The sequence below is a fragment of the Lactuca virosa genome, chromosome 9 (genome assembly GCF_052849685.1).
Source record: "Lactuca virosa cultivar CGN04683 chromosome 9, Lactuca_virosa_CGN04683_v6, whole genome shotgun sequence".
In the NCBI taxonomy this organism is placed as follows: Eukaryota; Viridiplantae; Streptophyta; class Magnoliopsida; order Asterales; family Asteraceae; genus Lactuca; species Lactuca virosa.
The window spans coordinates 78,403,065-78,430,496 of record NC_136434.1 but is presented as its reverse complement, the minus strand read 5'-3'; the positions used below and the strand labels follow the sequence as shown (position 1 = coordinate 78,430,496).

At 34.1% G+C, this 27,432-nt stretch overlaps 2 protein-coding genes and 2 long non-coding RNA genes across 7 annotated transcripts; 3 read left to right on the top strand and 1 right to left on the bottom strand.

The window, feature by feature from the left end:
• Positions 1–396: 396 nt before the first annotated feature.
• Positions 397–3,195, top strand: LOC145138829 (transducin family protein / WD-40 repeat family protein). Of its 2 annotated transcripts, none has more exons than XM_079072849.1 (11): positions 397–547; positions 901–1,064; positions 1,153–1,200; positions 1,286–1,330; positions 1,436–1,701; positions 1,905–2,052; positions 2,129–2,212; positions 2,309–2,424; positions 2,526–2,584; positions 2,681–2,771; positions 2,852–3,195. In XM_079072849.1, the coding sequence occupies exons 2-11, from the start codon at positions 974–976 to the stop codon at positions 3,077–3,079; spliced, it is 1,176 nt and encodes a 391-aa protein (XP_078928975.1). In that variant the 5' UTR covers positions 397–547; positions 901–973; the 3' UTR covers positions 3,080–3,195. The 2 variants fall into 2 exon arrangements, with proteins under 2 accessions (XP_078928975.1, XP_078928976.1); XM_079072850.1 differs by having other exon boundaries at positions 416–551.
• Positions 3,196–4,719: 1,524 nt separating this feature from the next.
• LOC145137059 (uncharacterized) lies at positions 4,720–6,160 on the top strand. Its single transcript, XR_013720847.1, has 3 exons — positions 4,720–4,852; positions 5,342–5,397; positions 5,848–6,160. It is a non-coding gene; the product is annotated as an uncharacterized LOC145137059 (long non-coding RNA).
• Positions 6,161–6,288: 128 nt separating this feature from the next.
• LOC145137057 (transcription factor TGA1-like) lies at positions 6,289–8,846 on the bottom strand. Of its 3 annotated transcripts, XM_079071203.1 has the most exons (9): positions 8,686–8,846; positions 8,445–8,535; positions 7,974–8,155; positions 7,783–7,854; positions 7,635–7,694; positions 7,462–7,539; positions 7,054–7,389; positions 6,760–6,984; positions 6,289–6,690 (listed from the first exon to the last, which is right to left on the bottom strand). In XM_079071203.1, exons 3-9 carry the CDS (start codon positions 8,136–8,138, stop codon positions 6,526–6,528), a joined length of 1,101 nt encoding a protein of 366 aa, XP_078927329.1. In that variant the 5' UTR covers positions 8,139–8,155; positions 8,445–8,535; positions 8,686–8,846; the 3' UTR covers positions 6,289–6,525. The 3 variants fall into 3 exon arrangements, with proteins under 3 accessions (XP_078927329.1, XP_078927327.1, XP_078927328.1); XM_079071201.1 differs by lacking the exon at positions 8,445–8,535; XM_079071202.1 differs by lacking the exon at positions 8,686–8,846 and having other exon boundaries at positions 8,445–8,636.
• LOC145137060 (uncharacterized) lies at positions 7,535–19,523 on the top strand. The gene is made up of 2 exons (XR_013720848.1): positions 7,535–7,726; positions 14,833–19,523. It is a non-coding gene; the product is annotated as an uncharacterized LOC145137060 (long non-coding RNA).
• The last annotated feature ends 7,909 nt before the right edge of the window (positions 19,524–27,432 follow it).

Below are 27,432 nucleotides of genomic sequence, written 5' to 3'. Positions count from 1 at the left end.
CTACTTTTGGAGTTTTGATACAAGGAAAAGGAACTTTTTGGACAAGTCAGTAAAACCTGACTTTTTATAACTTTTCCAAAAAGGACTTTTGGGCTGTGAAAAGCTAAGCCTCAAAGTCGCAAAAGGGCGAAATAAATTCCATACCAGTAAAAAGGAACCACCAGTCCCTGTAGAATTGAAACTTGCGATCTTCACCAATTGCAACTGTGCTCGATTTCTGCCTTGGTTGGAGTGAGTTTTTGGTTAAATGGAGATGATTGAAACTGTATATTCCTTTTACACAAAACATAAAATTAAAAAAAAAAAATGTTCTGTTCTTTGGTTCGTAAATCGCGGCAAGTATCAATAAAACTACAGGGGGTCTTTATGAAAATTGTTCAAAGAATAAGGACTCAAAGAAAGTATTAAAAAAGTAATCGACCTCCACTAAAAAGAGTCTGCAAAAGTCATTTTGTCGACGAAACTCTTCTTCATTCTTCGGCGGCGGCAGCAGCAACGCCGTGGTGCTCAGGGCTTAATAACTGAATTTGTTTTTACCTATTCTGCGGTTAGTAAGCATCGATTCTAATGGATTTCTTTTTCCGTTTCTTAAACCTTTCCCCGATTTACTTGTGATCTGTTTATGATAGAATCCGTTCTACTTATGGAATATTTAGTTTATTCTTTATTTGTTGTTGAAATACGCTAAATATTGCGTGTATTTAAGTTTACAATGTTCAGAAAGTAGTTGTCAATCTGATATATGTAAAAAATTCCCTTTTCCGAGTACCATAAAGCTAAATTTGGTACTGATGTTCATCTTATTCTTCTTATGCTTATGTTTACATTCATGTATATTTGAATTCTGCTTTCCATTTAAGCAGATGGAAGGAATTGACTCAATGTTATTGATTTTGATAGGACATCAGCTTCATTCGTCAAACCCTAGCTAAACCCCTGTTTATCTTCTGGGATCGATATTTAAGTAACGACCATGAGTACTCCTTTAAACGAAGGTGAAGATCACGGTGATGTCTTTCTTGATGAAGATGACATCGTAGAAGAAATCAATGTAGACGAAGAAGGTAATTTTACTTTCTACCCCTGAATTTACATACCTTCTCTTTCCAGTTTCAAATCCACATATCACAAAACTTCATTCCCCTTCTTCAGATCTCCCTGATGCAGACGATGATGCAGATTCTGATACTGAAGCTGATGGTTTGTAAAAGACTCTAAAACCATTTCTTTTCTTTTCTCTTCTTTTCTACTCAAACACTTTTTTGTTCAATTGCTTTCTCTACAGTAGACGAAGCTGATGATTCAGTGCACATATTCACTGGCCACACAGGTAACTAACTAACATTCTCTATTAACTCATTATTTCTTCAATTAAGTCAAAAAAGAAACACTCAGACATACACATATAGCTTACCAGATTAAGTCTTTATAATAGGTGAAGTATACACAGTTGCATGTAGCCCTACAGACCCTACATTAGTGGCAACAGGAGCAGGTGATGACAAAGGGTTTCTTTGGAAAATCGGTCAAGGAGATTGGGCTTTTGAATTACAAGGTCATAAGGATTCAGTGTCTAGTGTATCCTTCAGTTCTGATGGACAGCTGGCAGCTTCCGGAAGCTTTGATGGTGTCATTCAAGTTTGGGACATCTTATCAGGAACCTTAAAATGTACCCTCGAGGGACCCGGAACAGGGATCGAGGTAGTACACTAATCTTGTACTATCCTCTTTTTTTCTGGGGGCTGTTTGATAAAAGCTGACAGAAGTCTGTCACTCTGTCAGCATTCAATGCGTTTGATACAAGTACAACCTCTGAACCATTCAACAGTGGATGGTTCAGTATTATCAAACAGCCCCCTTTATTTATTTATTTTTTTGTGTTTTGGGCTGATGTGAGTGTTTAGTGGGTGAGGTGGCATCCACGTGGACACCTGGTTTTAGGTGGTTCGGACGATTCGACTGTTTGGATGTGGAATGCTGACAAGGCGGTTTATCTTAATACTTTCTCTGGTCATGCTAGTACTGTCACTTGTGGTGATTTTACTCCTGATGGTAATTTTTGTCTGTTAAGTCGTTCTTTCTGTATTAAGTCAAAAAGTCAAAAACAAACACTTACTCTGGTATTTAGGTAAAACAATTTGTACGGGTTCTGATGATGCAAGTTTGAGGATATGGAACCCAAAAACTGGAGAGAATATTCATGTTGTTAGAGGTATGTATTTTTCATTGCTTCTTATCATTAAAGATTTTAATTTAAATATTTGTATTTCATCTTTTTTTTTTTTTTTTTTTTTTTTTTTGTATCAAGGTCATTTTTATCACACCGAAGGGCTTACATGTATGGCAATAACCGCTGACTCATCTCTCGTTCTTACCGGTTCAAAAGACGGTTCTGCCCATGTAGTCAATATCATAACCGGGAAGGTTCGAATAATTTCATCTTTTATTTTAATTCATTAAATTTTCATATTTCTTTTTATTTTTTTGTTTACATATTTTAATTATTTCTTTTTTTTCGAACACAGGTTGTGACTTCTCTAACTTCACATACGGATTCAATCGAATGCATCGGGCTCTCATCTAGGTAATTTCAAACAACACAGTTTGTATTCTGTACATTTCAGGGGTAAAAAAGTCTTTTCAGTTTTAACTAACTACACGACATGAATTCACGTGTCAGCTCTCCATGGGCAGCAACCGGAAGCATGGATAAAAAACTCATCATCTGGGATCTACAACACTCTATACCCCGTTGCACTTGCGAACACGAGGTTCGTTTCGTCATATCTTGAAAAGGGTAAAAAAGTCTTTTCACATGGTTTTAACATTTCCATCTTTTGTTGTTGAGCAGGAGGGGGTGACGTGTCTGTCATGGGTAGGTGGGTCCCGATTTGTGGCGACAGGGTGTGTGGATGGGAGAGTGAGGATATGGGACAGTCTGTCTGGAGAATGTGTTAAGACATTGAGAGGACACTCTCATGCTATTCAGTCATTGGCTATATCAGCTGATGGAAATCATTTAGTTTCTGTCTCACTTGATGGAACTGCAAGAGTATTTGAGATTGATGAATTTCACTAAGTCAACAAAAAGTCAAACCGTGTTATTACCATTTTGATATCTTTGTAAGATTAATACATATGAATCATACAAACTCCTTCAGATATTCAACTGTTTGATTGTTTTTTATTGTTCAATCTTCTATGCGTAAACAATTACTTCTCTCGTTTCTTTATAGGTAAATTGTTTTTTATTGTTCAATCTTCTATGATTATTGGTTAAATTTCTAAAATAGATATTGTTCAATCTCGTAGTAAAATATATTTGTAATATACTAATATCTATTTTTGTTGTGTCAAGAAGTTTTGTGTTATTATATTACGTTAAATATTCTTTTATTATTAAGGTCCAGTGATAAGTATATTTAGAATATGAATGTAACTATGATGACGTGAAGATTATGATCACTGGTATGTCTATTATTATAACAAGTCCTTGAGTGTGTTACGTATGTTTGGCGACTAAAATTTAGCTTTTAAGAAAAAAATTTAAATATAGTTTTTGTTTGAACTATAAACTTAAAAGTTTTTATATTAAAACAAAAATTGTTAATTTAAAAGCTCTTTGAAATAGTTTTTAGTTTTTATATGACTTGACACCTTACCTTACAACTATTATGCAAATATAGTTTGGCCAAACTAAATGATAGTTAATGAAGGTGATATGGAATAAATCAATAGGTTTTAGAGGTTTTTTTGGTAAATCATTCCGAATGCTTAAGTGAATGGTTTCAATATATTACTAATAGTTAGGGTTAGAGAAGACAATTCCAAGACTTTTGATTTTTTAGTGGTCATTAAGACAATATAAGCGATCTGAATATTAAATGATTCAAACATCCAAATTTTTAAAGATTACCAAAGTACCCCTTGTTAAGTTTTGGGTGTCAAAATGTCAATGGTCTTCGTCCCCAAAGATTTGTTAATGTGTCAGTCACGTGAACTTTTTGTCCTTTTCATTATATTTTGGTAGAAGGCAATCAATGCAATCCAAATGTACACGAAGCATTTAATGTTGTACATTTCCCTATTCACCAAAGCTTGAGTATATTCTATAATTGCCTTTTCATGAGTTACGTGGTAATTGTAACTAAACTATATTAATTTTTTTTTATGTAAACACAGTTTTCCAATTGAAATATTGTACAATATTCAATTCGTATACTAACAGATATGATAAAAAAATCTTATACCTTTTGTATACATAGTTTTTTCTTTTGTCACAATTCTATATAAAGATTTTTTTTTTGGTATCATATGCTTGACCAAATTTCTAACATCAATCAATGGTGTTCACTCATAAATGCATTGTTTCTAGATTCAAAAAATTTGACCTATCATTTGGTCCAATTTTTGTGGGAAATTCTCAACTCACAACAACATGTGAAAGCTTCAAATAAGGGGTGTGGCCAAGAATCATGTGAAGTGCATCAAATGTAACCCTAACATTAATTACTGAAATCTCATATCTATGTATATAAATGTTTATGTTTATTCATTCTCCAAACCCCTCCCAAATCTTGACTTCTTTTTCTTACATGGTTTTGACCATCTTCTATTTCTATTCATAGTCTCAATATATATATATATATATATATATATATATATATATATATATATATATATATATATATATATATATATATATATTTTTTTTTTTTCTTTTAATCCTAAAAAGAAAAAAGAAGAGTTAAGAAAATGAAGCACATCCATTCACTTAAATTCCACACTTGGTTTTTTGTCATTATTGTTTTCTTGGTTCTTAGCCATGGTGGAAGTCTTCATCCTCATCATTGTAAGGGCTTTATATTCATTGCATACTCTTTATGTCCATGTGCACTTGGTGTGTGGTTATTGTTCTCATTGTAGTTAGCTAAGGTCAAAGTCTTCATCTTTTTATTTTTATGGCAAAATCGTCATTTCACATATATTTTATATGGCAATTGGTACGTACACTTGGTTTATTGTGATTATTTCCCTCTTGATCCTTAATGGGGTCATAGTCTTCACCTTATCATTCTAATGGTTTCTTGTCCTTATTGTTTTGTTGATACTTAATCATGGTCAAAATCTTCATTGTCGTTGTTGTAAAGGGTAACATTATCGTTTTACATTTTTTATGTGTATAAACACTATCGTTTCATTGGTACTATTTCTTGTAAGGGTAAGTTGACATTCATTTTTCGAAGTTATCTTCATAACTTCAACTTGGTAGCATCCATTTCACTCTGTTGAAAATGAAGATGGTAGTCTATTGCTCATTGTTCTCTATTGTGTATTTCAGTCATGCATGGAGAGAAGATAACTCATGGTGATCACCAAATTCATTCACACCCCAAGGTTAGTTTTTCAATATTCATCCCTTACTTTGACTTTGGCTTTAAATGTCAAGTGGTAACTTACATTTTGACTTTGATGTCTCAATATTGAAGACAAGAAAAAAATTAATTGTTACATTAAAACATACAATAAAATGCTACCAAAGAAAAAAGAAATGGAAGTTAATTATGCGAAACTCTTTATCAAATTTAGAACTAAATTAACATCGTTTTGACAATGATTTAAATAGAAAAATAGAGAGTTTTATATTCGGTGATTGGATGCAGAAAACCTTTTCATCAAAGACACTACGAAATGTTGGACAATAGCACCATGAGACATACAAACCAGACTATTTACAAATTAACAATTTTTTCATATTACAATTACAATCTATATGGATAAATACAAGCTCTTACATGTGTTTTAAATTCTATAAAGCTCATCTAAACTTTTGTATATATTTTGTAGAAGCAAAAATATGAAGAATTATATCCAACAGGGTCAAACATACCAGATTGCTCACACGCTTGTGGGCCATGTTTTCCATGCAAAAGGGTGATGATAGGCTACAAGTGTCCGATGACCGAATCATGCCCAGTCATTTATAGATGCATCTGTAGAGGCAGATACTATCATGTTCCATCAAACTAAGTATAACTTCTTTTTTTGACTTGTAATAGGGGAATTGTTTGGACTAATCTAAGTTTTTAATTTTTTTTCGATCAATTTATGGAACTTTTATGTATTCTTCTATTTCTAGAAAATTTGTATGTTTTTGAAACCATTATCTAGTTGATTTAAAAGAATTTCGACTTTAATCAAACAACATGGTTTCGGAAGAGAGCTTTTTGAGACTTGACTCAGAGCTTACTAAGTTAACAGCTATCAATAATTTTTGTACACATAATATGGTCGATAAACCGGACCTCTTGCATATATAGATATACATACATACATTCATATATATATATATGCTCACAATATTACAAATTATATTTACATTTTAGTTCACGAAACGAGTAAACAGATTATAAAGTAGCAATGGGATTGATTGATATGAGGTGATTTTATGAAAGTAAAGTTGCTAGTAAAAATCTCTAGATTTGCTAATGGCGGCTAATGAAAACTCGAAAAAAGTAGATTGATTCATGAAAGTAAAGTTGCACGATCATGAGGACGACCAGACCAGATTGAACTCAGTACACGAAGACGTTGAAAGTATTCACCAAGTGCAAGCAATGCTTTTGCTGCTTGACGAAGTGTTAAGATCTGATACATTTGTTGCAGAGTCTGTTGCCGGAGGTGATCCGCCTGTGAAGTTTTTTTGGACATTCCGATTAGAGAATGAGGAAGACGATCAAAGCTTATTTCGAATTTTACCTGATTCAAGAAAATTTCAAGCGCTTCGAGCCTTTCGAGTGCACAATTCATCTGTGTTGTGTAACTTCCGGCTCCGGTTATGTCGATTGTGATGCTCTGAGCTAACGTCTGTTGAAGCTTTTCCATTCCTTGACTCAGTGCCTCCTCCGCTTGCTCGCATGATTGCCGGAGACCCCTCGCCTTCACCAGTTGCGTATCCGTTAACTCGATTTGTGGTATCAGTATCTGCCACCAATACAAACCCTAAAATGTTATTTGTTTAATTGAAATTGACAGCGGAAGGCGGAAGCTTACGTATAAGAGCTCAGATGGCCGGAATCCGCCGATCCATTGGAAGAACCGCTCCACCGGAGTTCTCCACAACCCGTTCAACAAATAAAACACGTCGGCCTTCGCGGCGTCCGCCTTCATTCGGAAAAGATCGTAGTAATGATGCAATCCACTGTCGACGAACATACGAAGCTCGACATCACTCGTATGAGTCAACAACACTTTCCGAAGATCATCGTCCTTCTTCCGTTGTTCCCCAATCCACAATTCATACTCCATTTCGAATGTAGCAATCCCGGCGTTCATTACATTACCAGATAACAAACTGTTGCCGGTGTTCAATAGACCACCGTATGCGCCCTGTAATCAACCAATCAACTACCCACACATCAGGTTCAGCCGTGAAATCGGAATTGGAAAATGGAAATTAACCTGCCGTCGAGCTCTCTCGAGTTCTTGTTCTAATTGCACCAATTTTAAACGGCCGGATTCCAATTGTTGAACATACGCCTGATAAAAAGTAAGAATCAAGTTGAGAATCAAACCAGGCTCGATTCATGATCATGATTCATGAATTGCTTTCACGTTTCATGATTTGATCTAACCTTTTTCCTTAAACGACTTTTACGAGCAGCTTCACGATTTTGTGCTAGTCGTCTCTGCAACTACAACCAGACGAACACGAAGCATATGTCAGGTAACGTACATTCAAATTTCAAACACAAATTCAATACGATTGTTATCAGTTATCACCTTATCTGAAATTGTTTTTGTTGCTCGAGCTTCTGGCGATGGTTCTAACGATTCTTGAGAATTGTATTCGGTCTAAAAGAATCACAACAATATGATATTTCAATAATCTTGAAGAACATGATGTCATGATCCATACGCATACAGACAGACAGATAGATAGATATATATAAAACTTTAGTAATCTCAAAGACCTTGTTTGCTAGCCTTGAATCGACCTGTGTCATCATCATCATACCAGGGCTTGTGTTAGGGTTAAGATTAGCCCCAAAGCCATCGTCCCACATGCTTATTTGTTGCAGTGGATCGTATATTCCCATTCTTCTTGAGGTTACAAATTGAGTTGAAGTTGAGGCCATGGTTTACTTACAAAATTCTGATGAATTTTGAAAAAGAAAACGATAATCAGATGCATAATTAGCTTCAAAATCCTCATGAATTACTTCAGTCCAATAGGAAAAGTTGGTAATTATATCGAACTATATAAAAAAAGTTAGCAAACAGACCAAAAAACTACAAAATTCCTAAAAGTCAACATGATCATTCATAACAGAATATATAATTGCATAAAACTTCATAGGTAGATGATTTGGATCAAGAGTTTGTACAACATCTGATGCAGAGTGTACTACTTATGTAGGATTAATCATAGCATTAAAAAATACCTAAAAAACAAAAATTAGTTCATAAAAATTGCAACTTTGTCATCTGTTTCTATTCAAGCTACCAATATCCAGCTTGCAGCCTTCAATTCCTCTAAAAAATCACACACAAAAACACCTTTAAAATCGTTATTATATCAAGAAACACAAACTTAAACACACAGATTTAGACAGAAAAGCACCTACAAATCACTTAATTTATCAAGAAAAATGAAGAACAGAGAAGGGTTACTGAAAAGCTAACCTGTGCATGAAGGGCTAAATGGAGAAAGGGGAAATCTTGAAAAACCAAAAAAATCCAATTTTGTTGGGTTTTTTATAAACAAGAAACTAAACCCATTAAAATAAAGCAATAAATTATACTACTAATTTAGATGATATCAGAGCCACCCATCACCCATTGCCTAAAAGCAAAAACACCCAATTGTGTAAAGAATGAAAAAACCTAAATAAATTGACAAATTAAGCATTAAACTAATAAAACATAACAATAATAGTGTTGTGTTTACAATAAAAAAAAAGGCTAGCTGCTTTTCCAGTTTAAAGATTAACAAATTCAGATTAAAGTACAGCTTTTGATGCATTATGTATTAATTCATTTAATTAATCTTGTTTCTGATATTGAGGATTATTAATTTATTATTTATTAATCTGAGAAGAGAAAAGAGATGATCCGATTAAAGGATATGGCTTTTGAATGACATGGGGGGTTAGATTATTATATTTTGGAAATGCGTACCAACTCATTATTGGCACCAATTCTTTACAATCAGCCATTCATTTTCTCTACCTTTTTTCGGATACTGTTATATTCATCCAAGAGTTTGTGTTAATTTTCCAAAAAACATATACATATTTGCTTCATTTTCTTAAAAAACAAGAGGTTTATGACTGTATATAAGAATCATAGTATCAAAAATCCGACTGAAAAATAAGCTAATCATGTAAAACTAGACAATTTTTATAGAGTAAATGTGAGTATTCGACCATTCTCATTATCTGATTTTTTTTTTTAAACCTATATTTTGACGTTTTTTTAGAACTTTTTTTTTTCTCAAAAAATACCCAACTTTTACTGGTTACTTGTAAATTGAGTATTTTTTAACATTTTAAACCTAAAACTTTTTTTTTTCAAAATAAATCCAATTTTAACATATTCCTTGTTATTTAGTTAATGAAGCCAGTTACCAAGATGTAACCCTATATCCTCCTAACTCATGTGTGCCCTAAGCATCAATCACCAAAATAATCGATTCTAAAATCCTAGGTCATGTTTCTGCTTCTTCTTCTTGTACACCATGTTGGTTTCCCTAAAATGACTTCTTCAAGCTAGGAACATGAACTTAGTAAGAAATATTGAAATAGAATTATGTTATTGTGATGATGAAGCTCATGTATTTACCTCGCGTCCCAAAGTTGTTTTTACAAGATTAAACATGTTTTCATATGCTACCCCAAGGCTATTTTCACAAGGTGTGATGGTATGTTTATTTCAACTTAATATGAGACAGTTTTGCAAGTTAGCTACTATTTTTTATTTTATTATTATTATTATTATTACTATTATTATTATTATTTTACATTTAAACTCATTTTGTCTCAAGTATTAATCAACATGTCACAAAATGGCTAGATAAATCTATTTTCATGTTTTTCATTACTTATCAACGTTTTACAATGTTAAGGATGTTACAAGCGAGATTAGTTAGCACAGTCCTATTTATCACATTTTGAGGTCTTGGGCATTCTAATGAACATACAAAAACATAGTCCTTTACATTAACATATTCCAACATTATAAACCGAATGTTAAAGATGTTACAAGCAAGATTACTTAGGAGTGGGAAACCTTTATACGTTTAATATATCACTTTTATTCAAATGGAAGTGGTGTCTTTTAAACAATCCAAATGCTCTATGGATGCATGTTTTTTAAAATATTTATGGAGGGGATTGTCATTGACACATAAACATTCTTGCGGGTCATGTAGATGTGCCATGGGTTTGACATTTTGTGTTCCACCAAACAATTAATTGACAAATGTGTCAACCTTGACTCTTTAGCCTTTACGCTCGAAAAAATGGGCGATGATACGAAAACAATATTTTAGGAATATACTTGGTTGGGTGAGATTCGTTTGAAAACTCTTTCTCTTAGATTTTTTTATCTTGACCCAAACAAGCTAGCTTTGGTTCATGACCACCGTTTGCTTGAAATGTGACCTTCTTACTTGCATCATGAATTGAGAGGAAGGGTTGAGTTAGAACAATGGAGGAGTTTACATGATTTGTTTCAAAATGTGGTTTAACTTATCAAAGTGAGAGATGGAGGTATACATTAGAAGCCAATGGGGAATACACAATCTCTTCGGCAAGGCGATTAATCGATAAGTACAAGTTACTTATTGAAGATTATCCTACTCGATGGATCAATCTAGTTCATGTTTTGGTTTGGATGTTTAAGTTAAACAAACTTTACAAACGTGGAATTGATTTGGATTCCTTTTATGCACTACATGTGGCATTGGAGCACAAGTTTTTCTTTTGTCCCCTCGCGGATCATGTTTGTGCTCAAATATCTCGTTTGGTGAATATTGTTGTGCGCGCTTTGCCAACTTTTCAGAGTTTTTTTTTGCGTGGAAGAATCAACTCAAGATTACTTGATTTCAAAAGAAGTGTCTTGATGTTGTTTTGCTTATGACTTGTTGGGCGATTTGAAAGTTTCAAAATGAAACTATCTTTGGAACATTTAAAATCAATGAAGGCCACTACTTTTTACTATAATGTTGCATTTTTTTGGTTTTATAAAAAGACCACTAAATTAAAACTTATTTGGGTTGGTTGAATTCAAAATCTGGTTAATACTAGAAACCATATATAATCTCGTTTTAGCACTGTTAGAACAAATACATGTATAATGAACAAGAAATTAAATATCATCCTACTTTTATTTCTAATTATCTTTTTACGCATGTGAAATGATGACAAGTGTCTTAAAATATTATTAAAATACGACACTTGTTATAATTTCATATGAGTATCAAGATAAATAGAAAAAGAAAAAATAGGAAAATATTTAATTTCTAGTAATGAACCAATTACAAATTAAACAAAGCTAGTGAAACAAGTTATGATAAGTTTTCTTCATCCAAGTAACTCATCTTGAAATAATCTTTTTCTGTATAAATGTTATCTTACTTAAACTCAATAATTTCTAAATGAAGTTAAGTTCATTTTCATTGCTAAATTTGAAAAGTAGTACCTCTAAGATTCTTTTGAGTACTTGAGTTGAGGGCGTGTCTCCTTTTATAGTACTATGTGCTTCTCATTTGACTTTGACTTTTGTAAAGTCTACTATTGACTCTTATACTCTTAATAAGTTTGTAGTTTGCTAGAAAAAAACAAAAAACAAAATGTGTTAAAATCTTAAGACAAAACGTTATCTTTCAATGAAAAATATTTCTCAGTCATCTTTGATAATTTGTTATTTTCCTGATAATAAATAAAGTTTTGGGTAGTATTGTATTTAGAAAAAGAAAAAGTTTGATATAATATTTTTGTTTATCATAGAATGAAAGTATGCAAATTAATTAGTGTTCATCAAATTCACGTGTATAGCATTCTACCAGATTCCAGAAACAACTTTTACACTAGCATGCATGTGCATCTAACTTAACCGATTTTAATCACATATATATATATATTCTATTTCATATTTGCAAGAGTATTACAACTAATTAACACATAAAGTCATAAAAAAGGTTAATAGAAAGTACAAATAAGTGCTTCTTCTTTTTTAATCTTTTGAATTAATCCGCTCAATGTTTCAATAATTGTGAATTTACATGAGATAGGATTATTTTTTCTTACGTAGTATTTGTGAAAATCATTTTATATGAAAATTAGTTGTCGTATTGTCATGTACATCTTTGTTGTATTAGGCATGTACTATATATAAGCAATAATAGAGTATATGATTTAGATATATAGTAATATTTTAGTACAGGTAATTAGATTTCATTGTTTAAAAGTTTAGGGTCCCACTACTTTAGATGTACTCAAGTTATCAAAGCATTTGGAAAGAATAATGCACAAGTAGGGGCAACGAAAGTTATAAATCCATTACCAAGCGAATGCTACAAGACTGGATTTTTTTTAGAACGACCGAATTTTATTAAAAACACTAAAAAGAGTTTAGAAAATATCTATTACAAAGAAATATAAGATAAGGCTGTGTTTTTGCAATAGGAAGGCACACAACAACTTAGATTTTCACACCTATTAGAAAAAAATATCATATCTACCACATAATAAAAGTAATGGATTTCTTAAAAACAATCGTCCAAAAAATAATGGAATTACGAAATTCCATAAACAACAGTTGACAGTCATTACAAGTGCATCAAACGCCTTCGGTTGGCATCATACAAATTAATCTGAATCCGCCCAAAAGTAACCAAACAAAAAATATGAACAAAAGAATACAACATTTGAACACGTGTTTAATGTTCCTAAAGGCTAATATGCATATAATTATGTGTATTAAGAATGAAATTCTATATTCTTTCGTATTACTTAAATATGCAAAAATATAAATGCCATATTCTTACGTCGAAAATAAGCAACTCCTTTTTTTTTTATAATGGGTAAATAGAACCGTATTGACAAAGAACTCATGATTATAAATTTATAATTCAAGTTGTATTGAAATTGAATTCAAATAATAAAGCAATAAACTTTTTTTTTACTAAGAAAAGTAAACATTGAGAAATGGACTTTTAACTGAATAACGAAAGAAGGATATAACTTCTGGAAATGGACCATAATAGTCATTTTTTTGGTGGTGTTTTACAAAAAATAGACAAGAAAATGGGTGTTTCCACATATAGATATGGATTCTCCACAGCACCCTCCTAGTGCTCCGCGGAATCGACTTAATCTACAAGGAATCGATGTGGCGCAAAAAAAAACAGAAGAAAATTTTCGCGGAGCTACCTCCAACGAATGAACTTTTGCTCCGAGGAATCGATGTGACAAAAAAATTGAAGTCCATTCCTCGGAGCAAAAGTTCATTCCTCGAAGGTAGCTCCGTGGAATTGTTCTTCAGAGATATATATTCATTCCTGGGAGCATAAGTTAATTCTTTGGAGCAAAAGTTCACGGAGGTAGCTCCGCATAATTATTTTTCATATTCTTTTTAGCGTCACAACGATTCCTCGGAGATTAAGTCAATTCCACGGAGCACTCGGAGTGTGCTTTGCGGAATCCATATCTATATGTGGAAAAACCTATTTTTTTGTCTATTTTTTGTAAAACACCACCTGAAAATGACTATTATGGTCTATTTCCCTATAACTACAGGTTTAAAATACCTCAAAGCTAATTACTTTTTGAAATTAAATGTCATTTATCGAATAAATATGAGATTATAACTTGTACTATCTCAATTAATTACTTATGTCATGATAATAATAGTGAGGTTCTATTTGTCAAATTAGTTGAAAATATAACTTGTAGCTCATAAGTTAATTTATGAATTAAAAATATTTGGTAAAAAATAGCTTATAAGATTGATCGTAATGTAAAATGATATAAATAGACATTACAATATATAACTAAAAGAAAAAAATAGATATAATTAAAGGCATATTTGAAATATTTTTCAAAAAACTTTATAAATGTAACGTCCCAAAAACCATAGTAAAATTTTTAAAATTTTAAAAAGGATAAAAACCATTTTCATAAATTTCAACATCATAAAACATATGTTTCTCAACATAAATCCAAAATCAGAGGATCACATCAAACAAATCTCAAAATCATAAAAGTTGTTGCAGAGTGTATAGTCACACCTTTGCTTTTCCCCGATCCTCAGAAGTACCTGAAATATTTAAATCCACAACTGTAAGCCAAAGCTAAGTGAGTTCCCCAAAATATCACATACAACACAACACAAGACAACTAAACATATGTAACAACTATGAATTATCAGCAACCCTGAGTTATCAACAACTCAAATATAACATATGTGGGTTATCAGCAACCATGAGTTATTAACAACTCAAATACACCATATGTGGGTTATCAACAACCCTGAGTTATCAACAACTCAAATACAACATATGTGAGCTATCAGTAATCTCGACCCATCAACGACTCACATTGATACAACCCATGAGATAAGTAATACAGTGAGAATACTCACCTCACAGACAAAGCAAAAAATACGTATAACTATGATAGGTGCATTTTATGCACCTATTTTACACGTCTAGTTCATTCATTTCACTACATTTTACTTCATAACTCTTGCATTTAGTTAACTATTTGGGCACTTACATGTTTTATTCATAATGCCTGGCACTTCACTATCTTTTGATTTATTTAGCAGGTTATGGGGCGTGAAGCATTGGAGCTACGGAGGCAAGAAAGGAGCTTGGATGATAGAGCTTTGAGCATTGGAGCATGAAGAGAAGATGGACCAGTCGTGTTGCGGAAGATAACTCTGCCGTAGTGAAGTCTGCCGTCACAAACTTCCACCAGTCCTTCGCTCCCAAGCGAAGCTGGTTCAGCGCAAACCGAACCCTCAGATGCTCCGGACACGAGCAGGTGTAGAAGCATCCCTCGATATCAGAAATCCACCTCATCGCAGCAATCGGGTCCTGCGTCCCATCAAACTCTGGTGGCTTCGTGTTGCTGAACTCTCGGTACAACAACGAGTCACCCCCCTGCGGCCTGACATCAGTCACGGCTGCGGTGGCCGCAGCAACAGCAGCCTCAGTAAGAGCAGCTTACCGCTCATCAAAAGTCTCGATCAGCGTGGTCTTGATAGACCCGAACATCTCTGGCATCTCAGCTCGAATGGCCGCAGCCACCTCCTCGTGAATCAACCTACGAATCTCCTCATCGCTGGTACCACTGCCTCCTGGGTGGTGGCGCGTCCCAACCATGATGTCTCTGAAATACAACACAAAAGAATCAGAGACTCATTCGAGTATACTCGCACTCGATACTCCACCCTACTTGTTCTTTAGTACCCTGAGGATTCTTACTTACTGCTCACCGATCCGGTGTTTCCAGCAGTACGGGCCCTTATACTACCTTCCACAGCGCATCGGTATTCACCCCAAGTCCTCCTCCTAGGATCCCAGATCACAAGTACTCTATATCTCACTAAACTCAGGCTACTCTCTAGTAGACCACTCATAAGTTCCTCGCTGCTACCTACTTACTCTCGAAGTATCTCATAGTAGCAGTAACTCCTAGGCTAAGGCATCACAAATCAGGCCACTCTAGTCCTAATATGAACACATAGCCTACTCTAGCATGCATATCATATCATAACATATCTCATAACACATAATGTAAGGGTATTTTGGGAAATCACCGTTCAGGCGCTGGCTGATCGTACACACTGCTTCCTTCTGCCTTTCTCAAAATCTTTTACTCTCTTAGAAAAATTGTTTATTTTATGAAAACTTTCTCAATTCCTCAGTTTGAGTTCAGATTCATCCGAAGATGCACCCGAATCCCTCAAACCAAGGCTCTGATACCAACTTGTAACAACGTAAATTTCCAAAACAATTTTTTATTTTAAAAAAAACATACTTTCATTCATAAAATATCATAGTAATCCAATGTATCCCATGTTATCACAATAAAGAAATCCCAAGATCCTCAAATACATAAATTCTCTCAATGTGTACGGATCATGTCGGCGCCTTCCCGCGATCCTCGCTAGTACCTGAAACACATAACACAACAACTGTAAGCATAAATGCTTAGTGAGTTCCCCAAAATACCACTTACAACACATACGCCACTCGAGGCTACAGTACGACCCTCCGGTCGATGTGTCTCAGCGGGACCCTCCAGTCCCGTAGCTCGTTGGACCCTCTGGTCCGGTCATAGCTCGTTGGACCCTTCGGTCCGGTCTATATCGTTGGACCCTCCGGTCCGGTCTATACAACACATAGCATACATATAACACAATGCACATAATCTCATATATACACATAGCATACAAGACCCTCTGGTCTACACATAAATACCACTCTAGGTAATGTATAGTGAGAAGACTCACCTCAATGAAGTCGGATAAACTCTCGTGCTCAACGTCCCGACTTAGCCTCCTCCTATTATTCAGATAACATCCCCGATCAATATTCTCTCATGATCTCATCTCTACAGATTGGGTAGAAGGTCATTCTACCCTTCCCTAAACTCTCCTGAATCAGTCTTGACCAGAACCCTAAAGTCAACGAAAGTCAACGGTCAACTTTGACCCGACTTGTCGAGTGCACAAGGGCGACTCGGCGAGTCCATGCGGGTCCTCTGAATCCTTTCAGCCTCTCTTGGCTCGTCGAGTCATCCTTCCACTCGACGGGTTACACCTGTCACGAATCGCGGGGCAACCCCGACTCGACTCGTCGAGTCCACTTATGGACTCGGCGAGTTGCTTCCATGTTCATCCTCAAATGACCTCCTAAGGTCAGATCTGCTTCCCTAACTATCAGATCTACCCTTCAAATGTTCAAATGTCACGTAAAGGTGCAACCTTTACGTGCATGCAACCCACAACAAGTCATAAATTGAGAAATAACTCTAAAAATGGCAACCTAGTCCCCAATCTTTCATTTGCTTGCATAAAGCTGAGGGATAGTGACTCTATGGACCTCTCATGGTCCAGATCTGATGCTATTAACACAAAGGGGACCTCATACTCACTAGATCTTACATAAAATGGAGACAAAAACCCTAAAATCATGAAATCTATCATATCAAAACGAAATAGAAGGGATTATACCTCCAGAGATGAACTCTCAAGATGATTAGCCCAGATCCAAGCTCCCTTCACGCTCTAGATGGGTGTTTCCTTCTTCCTTCTAGCAAAACTACACCAAAAGTGATGTATTAGCCTCTTCTTGCTCTCAACTCTCTTACTGCTCTCTCTCTAGGGTTTCTCTGTGGTGCATTGGCCGCAAATGGAGGCCATAAAGGCCTTTAAATAGGGCACAGGCCCGGGATTTAGGGTTTCACTTTACAGCGCGGACTCGCCGAGTCCACGTATCTACTCGTCGAGTCCGTTCATTAATCCAGTCAAGAACTCGCGATCCTACTCGGCGAGTCTGAGCGTCTACTCGCCGAGTCCCTCCATAAAACCCAAAGTAAATAACTAAAATAAGATACCTGGGAATCCGGATGTTACAATTCTCCCCCAATAGAATCAGACTTCGCCCTCGAAGTCTTGCCCCACAAACAACTCTGGATGCTGCTCCCGCATCTCCAACTCCGGCTCCCAAGTCAGCTCGGACCCTCTCGGATGTTGCCACTGGACCTGAACCAGGGGCACCTCCTTGTTCCTCAGAACCTTGATCTTCCGATCCAAAATTGCGATCGGTTTCTCAACATAATTCAACCTCGCATCTACCTGAATGTCCTCCAGCGGCACTACCGCTGACTCATCGGCTATATACTTCCTCAACTGAGACACATGGAAGGTATCATGAATCTGGCTCAACTCCGCAGGTAGCTCCAAACGATACGCTACCCTGCCCACTCTCGCGGTCACTCTGAACGGACCAATGTACCGGGGCCCCAACTTGCCGCTCTTCCTGAACCGAATCACTCCTTTCCAAGGAGACACCTTCAGGAGTACGAAGTCTCCCACCTGGAACTCAAGCTCAGATCGTCGCCTATCCGCATAACTCTTCTGACGACTTTGAGCCGTCAATAACCTCTGTCTAACCTGCTGTATCTGCTCTGTCGTCTGAAGCACTATCTCGGTGCTACCCATCACACGCTGCCCTACCTCTCCCCAGCAAATGAGAGTCCGACACCTCCTCCCATACAACAACTCGAAGGGAGGCATACCAATACTCGAATGGTGGCTGTTCAGTCTATCTGGGACGCCCTGAGTCTGTTAACATATGCCAACAAACAACATATATACAGGGCCTTCAGCATGACTGGAACGCCCCACCGGCCTACAGTCCATCTGGTACGCCCACAGAGCCTTCAGTTTGACTGGAACGCCCCACCGGCCTACAGTCTATCTGGTACGCTCACAAAACCTTCAGCATGACTGGTACACCTCACCGGGCATTCAGCCTATCTAGAACGCTCTTCGGGCCTTCGGCCTGACTGGTACGCCCCATTGGCCTTCAGTCTATCTGGGACGCCCTGAGTCTGTTGGCTTCAACACAAAGCAGGTCCACCTCAACCCAACTACACATAACCATGTCGACATATACATAACATATAAGCATACATATAACATATCGATATAAATATTACCGGGTTTGTTGACTAGCAACACAAAGCTGTACAATCTCAACCCAACCACACTACATCAACATATGCAACCAGTAAACATATAGCCATAGCAGATAACAGGCAGATCTAACAGATCACTAAGCATAACACCATCCTACATACCAGGATACAGATCTAACAGATCACTACAGTACACCATCATACGATAAACCAGGATAACAATCCAAAGGGCCGGCCATGGTGCCTTTGACCCGCAAGTACAGTGAGGAAAACTCACATCTCGATCTGATCCATAGCTGATGAGGTACAACTCCGCATCTCAGCTCTAACCAATACCTACCCATCCAAATGATCAATAACCATCAAAATCCCGAAATACCAAAATACCCAAAATATCCCTCAAGGTCAAACTTGGTCAACCATGGTTAAAGTCAAAGCCAACGGTCCAGGTCAACAGTCCATGTTGACCCAACTCGTCGAGTGCACCAATGAATAACTGGAAAGAGGATGTTACATTATTTAGTTGAACAATAATTATGAAAAAAAATGTCACACAGTTGAAAAAATATCATGAGAATTACATAACTTCAACTGGTCTTCTAGATGATACATTGTATTTGAAAAAATATCATTGGTACGTAGAATCCAATAGATATGTTTGCCAAGGTGGTGAAAATAGAGAAGTTGAAGCTTTACATAACTTCAATTGGTCTTCTAGATGATTGACGAGAAGACATTTGACTCAAAAAAGAAGGTCACACAGTTGTTGATTTATGAGAATTACATGCCATGAAAAGCAATTCGTTTAATGATCGACCTCCAAATGGCGATTATTAAGTTGTAGATTGTGATGATTATTGAACGAAAGCGATTGATGCTATAACGACCAAGTGATTGAAATCTCTCTAGTTAAGCATGTACAAATAGTTTGTAACGACCCAAAAATCAAGGGTAAAAATTTTCTTTTTATTATAGTCAAAACACAGATATCTTCTATATCTAAGCCTTCCAAAAACGTTGCTATTTAAAAACATTTATCAGAGTTCGTCCCAAAATCACATATTGCGGAAACACGGGTGTGTGCGCTGCGATCAAGCCGAGCCCTTCCCTTCCAAACCAATGATACCTGAAACCATAAACAAAACTGTAAGCACGAAGCTTAGTGAGTTCCCCATAACATACCCCACGCAATCCACATAATCACATAAACCATATTAGCCATATAAGCTACATAAGCCATGCATATAAACATATAAGGATGCCATGGAAACCCTGCAAGGTCTTACACCGGGTGCCACTGGAACCCCTATGTGGTCTTAACCCACTGCCATGGGAACCCCCACATGGTCTTAGGCTACCTGCCATAGGAACCCCCACATGGTCTTAACTACCTGCCATGGGAACCCCCACATGGTCTTCCTAACCACATAAATGCCACATAAGCTAAACATGCAAACAACTAGGATGTCATGGAAACCCTCCAAGCTCTTACACCGAATGCCATGGGAACCCCCGCATGGTCTTAGTCCACTGCCATGGGAACCCCCCGGGGTCTTCCATGCAAGTATCACAAGGACAACTAGCATACCACATATCACGTAATCAACTAGCATTCCTCATAGCACATAATGGGTCGGCCTTGGTGCCTTCGACCCATTAGTATGGTGAGGAGACTCACCTCAAATGCGAACTGTAGCTGAGTAGGTCCAAACTTCGAGTATCAGCTATGCCACCTCCCTAATCATAAACAACTCCTCAGATACAACTCAACCATTCAACCCTTAAAAGTCAACTTTGGTCAAGGTCAAAGTCAACGCTCCGAGTTGACCTAACTCGTCGAGTTATCCCTATAACTCGTCGAGTCCATCCCAAAGCCAGAATCGCGATGTTGCGATCCAACTCGTCGAGTTCCTGTGTTTTCCAACAAGATCGGGGTAACCTTAACCCAACTCGCCGAGTTCCTCTGTGAACTCGTCGAGTTCTTCAGTCTATCAACTCACTTAATGCATTAAGCCATTTTTTTCTCGAATCCAAAGGTTCCAAACTTCAGATCCCTAACCATAGAGACATCTAGAAGGGTAAAGTTTCCAACTTTACCCCCAAGGATCATCTAATAAGCTTTAGACCCAAACCCTAGTTCCTTTGAGGAGGGTCTTGACCCATTAAGCCCTTAAACTCTCATCTCATTGTCCCAAAACACAGATCTGATGTCCAAAGGTGGACAAATCACGTAAAGTTTCTAACTTTACATCCATGCATGCTTGAAACACTCTCCAAGGTCCATTTTAGGCTTCATAGTGGACATATTACATGAATGGGACATGGAGGCTATTAAAGTTTGCAACTTTAATCCTCTAGAGGTCTTATAGAGGCCAGATCTACACTCCCAACCTCTGGAAACCTCTTTTCTTTGGACATCCAAGCCAAAGTCCCAAAACCAAACCCTAAACCACAAAAGATGAAATCTAATAAGCTACATGTCAAGGTTATGACTTTATACCTCCAAGATGCAGCCTTTGATGTAGAGTTTCTGGATCCAAGGTCTCTCTCCCAAGCTTGATACTTCTTTCTTCAAAACTCCCTTCAAAATCTCAACAATCACTTAAACACTTATCAAAACTCAATGAACAAGTGGGGGAGGCGATTCCAGGGTTTTCTCTAGGCAAGGAGGCTGGTAAGAAGGCCAGCCCTAAAGGTTGAGCCCTTTAAATAGTGTACAATGGTCGGAAAATTAGGGTTTTCATCCCCAACGTCAACTCGTCGAGTTGGACCTCCCCAACTCGTCGAGTTGGACCTCCCCAACTCGTCGAGTTGGTCTTCCAAAAACACGCGTGACGAATTTCCAACACGTCGAGTTCTTCCCCTTGAACTTGACGAGTTGGACTTATAAATGAAGTTTTACCTTCCTTAATTAACCTTCTAGATTCCGGATGTTACATAGTTTAGGCTCGGAATTGTAAATCTTGCATCTATATATAGATTTCAATGTAATTGTAAATCTATTTACAAAATCAAAAGAAATTTCACTAGTTCAATCATGGACATAACACGATTACTCTAATCGTTTGAACCATGGAATTCTTTATGTTGTTTATTTTTATTCATATCTTAATTGTGTGTGTGTTTGTTTGATCGTATACCTAACAAAGGTACGTGGGAAATAAGATAGTTTTTAAGAGAGCTTGATATGCATTATAAACTCCATATCCATACCAATGAGCTTAGTTACTCATCTCATTCGATATTCGTATGAACTATAATTGCATAAAATATTTGATGATACTAAAATCATCAAAGACATGTTGACATCACTTTCATTCCTTTTGTCTAAGTACAAAAAAGAATACATTGGAATAACTTGAAAGACAATATAATATAATCCTATAAACACTTTATTATTATGAAGCGTATTGATAAATAAACATTTATTCCGAGATGAGTGAAATATCAACGTAATCTTATGGTTGGGTACGGTTTAGAGCCTTATTAATAAATCATTTTAGTTTCTTTAATATTTTAATTAAACAACTATGATAACCATATAATATTATTAATGTTAGACTTATAATATGATGTGTAAATCACAACACATATATAAAAATAAAAAGTTGTGGTGTCAGACATGCATAAAACATCACAAAATAAATCTATAATATTTTCAAGTGGCGATTACATCTATATTTAAAGATGTATTTATCAAACTTGATAATATATAATATAAAATAGTAGTTATCTAAATTGTGAATAAAATACGTTCTATATCATCATATTTTCCGAGCGATTCTTCTGAACCCATAGATGCTGCCTCATCAGTCGGTTCCTACTCAAAACGTTGTTCATTTCCACGATCTGTTTATTTGAAGCTCATTGATGGCATTTAAGTGCATTTGTTCATTTAAATAAAACTTAGATTAAAAATTGCTAAAAATTGATATATTTTGATTATTGATATATGACAATCAACTTTGCCATTAACCATGGCCACAAGATAGAACAAGTCCCATGCTTTTTTGGTAACTATATTTGACCCGTCATGTTCATTTTCATGTATAATCTTTAGAGTAAATTACAAATTTGGTCCCCAATCTTTACTTCATTTTCAAATTCGGTCTATTTTTGGTAATCTTCTCAAGATCATTCTTATTGTTTGCATTTTATTGTGGATTTAGTCTCTATGACAATGAAAAGCAAGTATTTAAATGAAATTCAATGGAACAGACTTGCAATTTTGAGTAAATCACATAACGCAAACTTAAGCACGACATTGGGTATATTTTGATAAATTGACCATATCTGTACTTTTGAGTAAATAATGGGACCAAATTTGTAACTTACTATATTCTTTATATAACTTTTCAGGTTTAGGCAAAACTAACCCCACTCATAAAAGTCTCAAATTTGATGAAAACAAATTTATCATTTTGCCACAAACTCAAAATCATATTATTTGACAATAATTATTATTATTATTATTATTATTATTATTATTATTATTATAGAAAGGAAGGAAAGATAAGAGAATATTTTTCTCATTTTGATTTTATAATCTTTCCTTCCAATTTCTTCAGGAAAGAGAGAAAATGTGATGAAAGGTATTTAGAAAAGAAAAATATGTATAATGACGAAAATATGTATTTTTAGAATGGCTATAAAAATGTTTCTTTTATTTTATCATTTTCATAATCTTCTACTCTAATAAATGTAGGTTTTTTTTGCCACTTGTCACACTTTCATTCAATTTGCCAAATGTCATTTTGTGATTATTTTGAATTAAATTTTTTCCATATGTCATTTTATGAGTTTTTCTATTTTATTAAAATTTATATAATATTTTAATGTAATAATTGCAATAAATATAGTAATAAATGGATATCATTTCATTAATCAACTTACATTTTAATTTCAAAATTCCCAAAAGTAAAGCTCATTAGTTTCTTTTGTTTATATATTTAAATTATTTGTTTAAATTTAAAAGATAAAAAATATTTTCATTATAATAATTCATTATTTTTCTTATTTCTTACAAATTCAAAGTTCTTAAATATTTTGACCTTTATATTTAATTTCTTTTTTTTAAATTAACTCATATAATACATGGTCTCACAACTAGTTAATTATATATTTACAGTATAATGGTCAGTTTGTAAAATAATCCTTTTTTTATTATTATTTTCTCTTCAAATTAAAAACACAAAATGATTTCACTTTCCCTTCTTTATTTCCACTCAATAAAATAATTTTTTTTTTCATCCAAATAAACTCAAGACGTAATGTAATTTTTATGTTCTTATATAACTCGCTGAATTTATTATATAATTGATTAAAACTCTCTACAAAAGTACATTTTGTATGCCAATATAATTAATTAAAATTCTCTCCAATAGTTTTTGTTCCCCACTAGGTATCGTGATGTTACAATTTTGCTATGATATTTTTATTGGTTTACATTAATATATGTATTTTAGTGTATGTAATATGTATTAAATACAGAAATAAAATGCATAGACCACCAATCAATTATGTTCCCTGTTTTAGTTTCGTCATCAAAGCTTGTAAATCGTCTAATAAAAAAACGTAAATTTCAGAACAAGTTATATTTATAGAAATATAAACAACTTTGTCATGGTATATGGTGATATTGTTCATTTTCATTATTATTTTTCATTTTTTTTCCTCAGTATTCAATCAATGGTTATGGTCACTTTTGTTAGTAGCTTATATGCTAAGGTAAAAATCTCATTTTAAAATATTGAAAAGTTTGGGTGGTTACTAGATTATACCCAATTTTCATAAAAATATGCATTAATTTTTTTTTGAAACATAAATAATATAATAACATTTTTTGAATAAAAAAAAGATTTTATAAAAATAAAAAGACCAACAAATAACTGAAAACGGTATCACGAATAATACAATTACTTGTATAAACTTTTATTTAGTTATTACAAATATGTCTTCTTTCATTTGATTCCTTTTTGATATGATACATTAATACCGATAACACGTTTAAGATAACACTGTAAACGTATCTTTTTATAGTTTTTTATCTAAAAGATAAAAAAAGTAGAAACTTTATTTTTTTCTTGTAAATATTAGTAAAAAGCATATCTCACCATAAACAAAGGTTAAGTAAGTTGCTTCCCTGTTTTGACAACTAATGAAGTGTATAGTTGACATAAACAACAACAAAAGTAGAATCAAAGTGTGATTAACAAATTCATAATGACTCATTAAAGAAAAAGTGATTCTTGATCCAAGAACTTAGAAAGATTTATACCTCAAAACCTAACTATCCACCCCACTTTTTGACTTTGGCCAATAGTTCGTGAAATAAACAACACTGTTCTTTCAAATGTGGAAAGTAAAAAGAATTATATGTCTAAATTGTATAATTAATCACGACATAATTTTACTCTTTGTAAGTGTAAGATTTAATTCATGTTCATTGCTTCACAATGTGTTCTAAAGATACGAAGTAGAGATAATATAAAATCATCATACTTAGTGTATATATATATATATATATATATATATATATATATAAAATAAATTAATAATATACATGATACCCTTAAATACTTGACATGATAACAGAATCTTATGTCATGTTTGTTTTGTTTTTAATAAACCACTTAGTGGTTTAGTCATTTTAAATTCATACACAATCATCTAACGTATTGTTAGCTCTCTTTTAATTATTTTTGTAGATAATAATAAATAAATAAATAATTTCTTTTTATTGATTAGACATTAGAAAATAAAGATTGTTGGGTTATATTGGGCACAAAGAGGAATATAATTATATATGTGATTTATAGGAATAGCAACCAATTGGGAGTTGATTTCTTTTGTTGAATGGGTGGTGTTTAAAGCGAATCTTGAAGATGACATTTCCCCACCTAAAGGGTCCCAAGTGTTGGTTCATAAGATGAGGGGATTATGTGCAAACATCACTAGATTGTGGGAATCAAAAACAACATTCTTAATGCAATTTAATACCTCACAATGCTTCTTCTTTCCTTAATGAAACAATCACTAGATTGTGGTTATCTATTAATACCCCTCATAATCAGTTTTCCAAAATTACAAATATATCTTTCCATAAATATTTTGATGCTCATTACACATGTATATCACAAAAGATTGCCTATAATTAACATCATTTTCGTCTTTCGGTATTAACTTATTTCATCCCAAAATCATTTATTACATCAAAGATGGTGGTACCAATAATATAAGATAATGAATAATAAAAATCAAATGTGATATTATACTATTTGTCAACATCAAATTTAATGTAAATTTAGTACTTCGAATTTGCATTTATGCATTTCCAATTTCTTTTAACTATTCCAAGTTTATATATATATATATATATATAAGATTCTAAAAGACGTGAGGCGTGACGTGACGGCAATACCAAGCCACAAGATTAATGAGTCATGATGAGCCACAACGTTTTTCAAGGTGTGATATAAGGCGGTGATATTGTATTAATTTATAATTATATTACCACATAAATATCGATTTATATCAACAACTAATAACAAAATGTTAACAAAAACACAATACTTGTAAGTATGATTACAAAAGACATAAAAAAGAGCAAAAAACGTGTCTCAAACGAAAAACACGCGCCATAACACGCCATAACGTGCCATGACACCCTATATCACGCCTTGCTACGCGTCACGCCTAACAACAACGTTATGATGCTTTTCGTAACGGCGAAGTCGCGCCTCACGCCATGACGCTCCGTTTAGAACACTGTATGTATATATATATATATATATATATATATATATATATATATATATATATATATTCTTGTTAATTTAATTATATAATTATATTTTAAATATTAAATATTTTTAAAATTTAAAGTTAATATAACAAAAAGTTATAAAACAGTTATTATAACAAAAAAAAAAAAAAAAAATTCAAGACAAATATTGTTACGAAGATCATAAATTTATTTATGATCGTTTTATGTTTTGCAAAACTGGATAAGGATCGAAAGGTCCTAACAAGATAAGTTAGGCGTTGTATTTTTTTTTACAGAACACTTCTGACTATTTCTGGCTGCTTTGCGTAGAACACGTGCAACACTTGGTATTTTATAGTTGTTCGTTTTTTAAAAGACTTATGACTTAAAAATTGTTGCGTGTGTACTGCGCAACGAAACACTGGACCCTCATCTTCAAACCAATTCCCAACTTGTTTTAAGTTGTATTATTCAACATAGATTTTAATTTTTTTTTCAACATGTTTATTATTTTAATAATATTATGAAGGATATTATAAACGATTCAAGTATAATTTATAATTTACATAATTTCAAAATTGTTTCATAATTTCATATAAATGCTTTTTCTTATTATATTGTCTATAACAAATATTAATATATTATAAAGTTAATCACTAAAATTACCAAATCAATTGAAGATAACTGAAGAAATAACAATCGTCTTGGAAAATTTAACAAAATGACATGTTGTTCGTTAAATTAACAATCTTATTTATTGTTATTTAACAATTATTACGTTTAATTATTTTATATAAACATCTTTAAAAACCATATCATCACAATGATCTTTATATTCGATTTACATATGATTAAAACTAAATAAAATTTTGATTTAGATTTATTTTTAACTATCGTATAGTTAATTTCAATTTATTTCAATAGCCTTTGGATGTTAAAAAACAAACATAC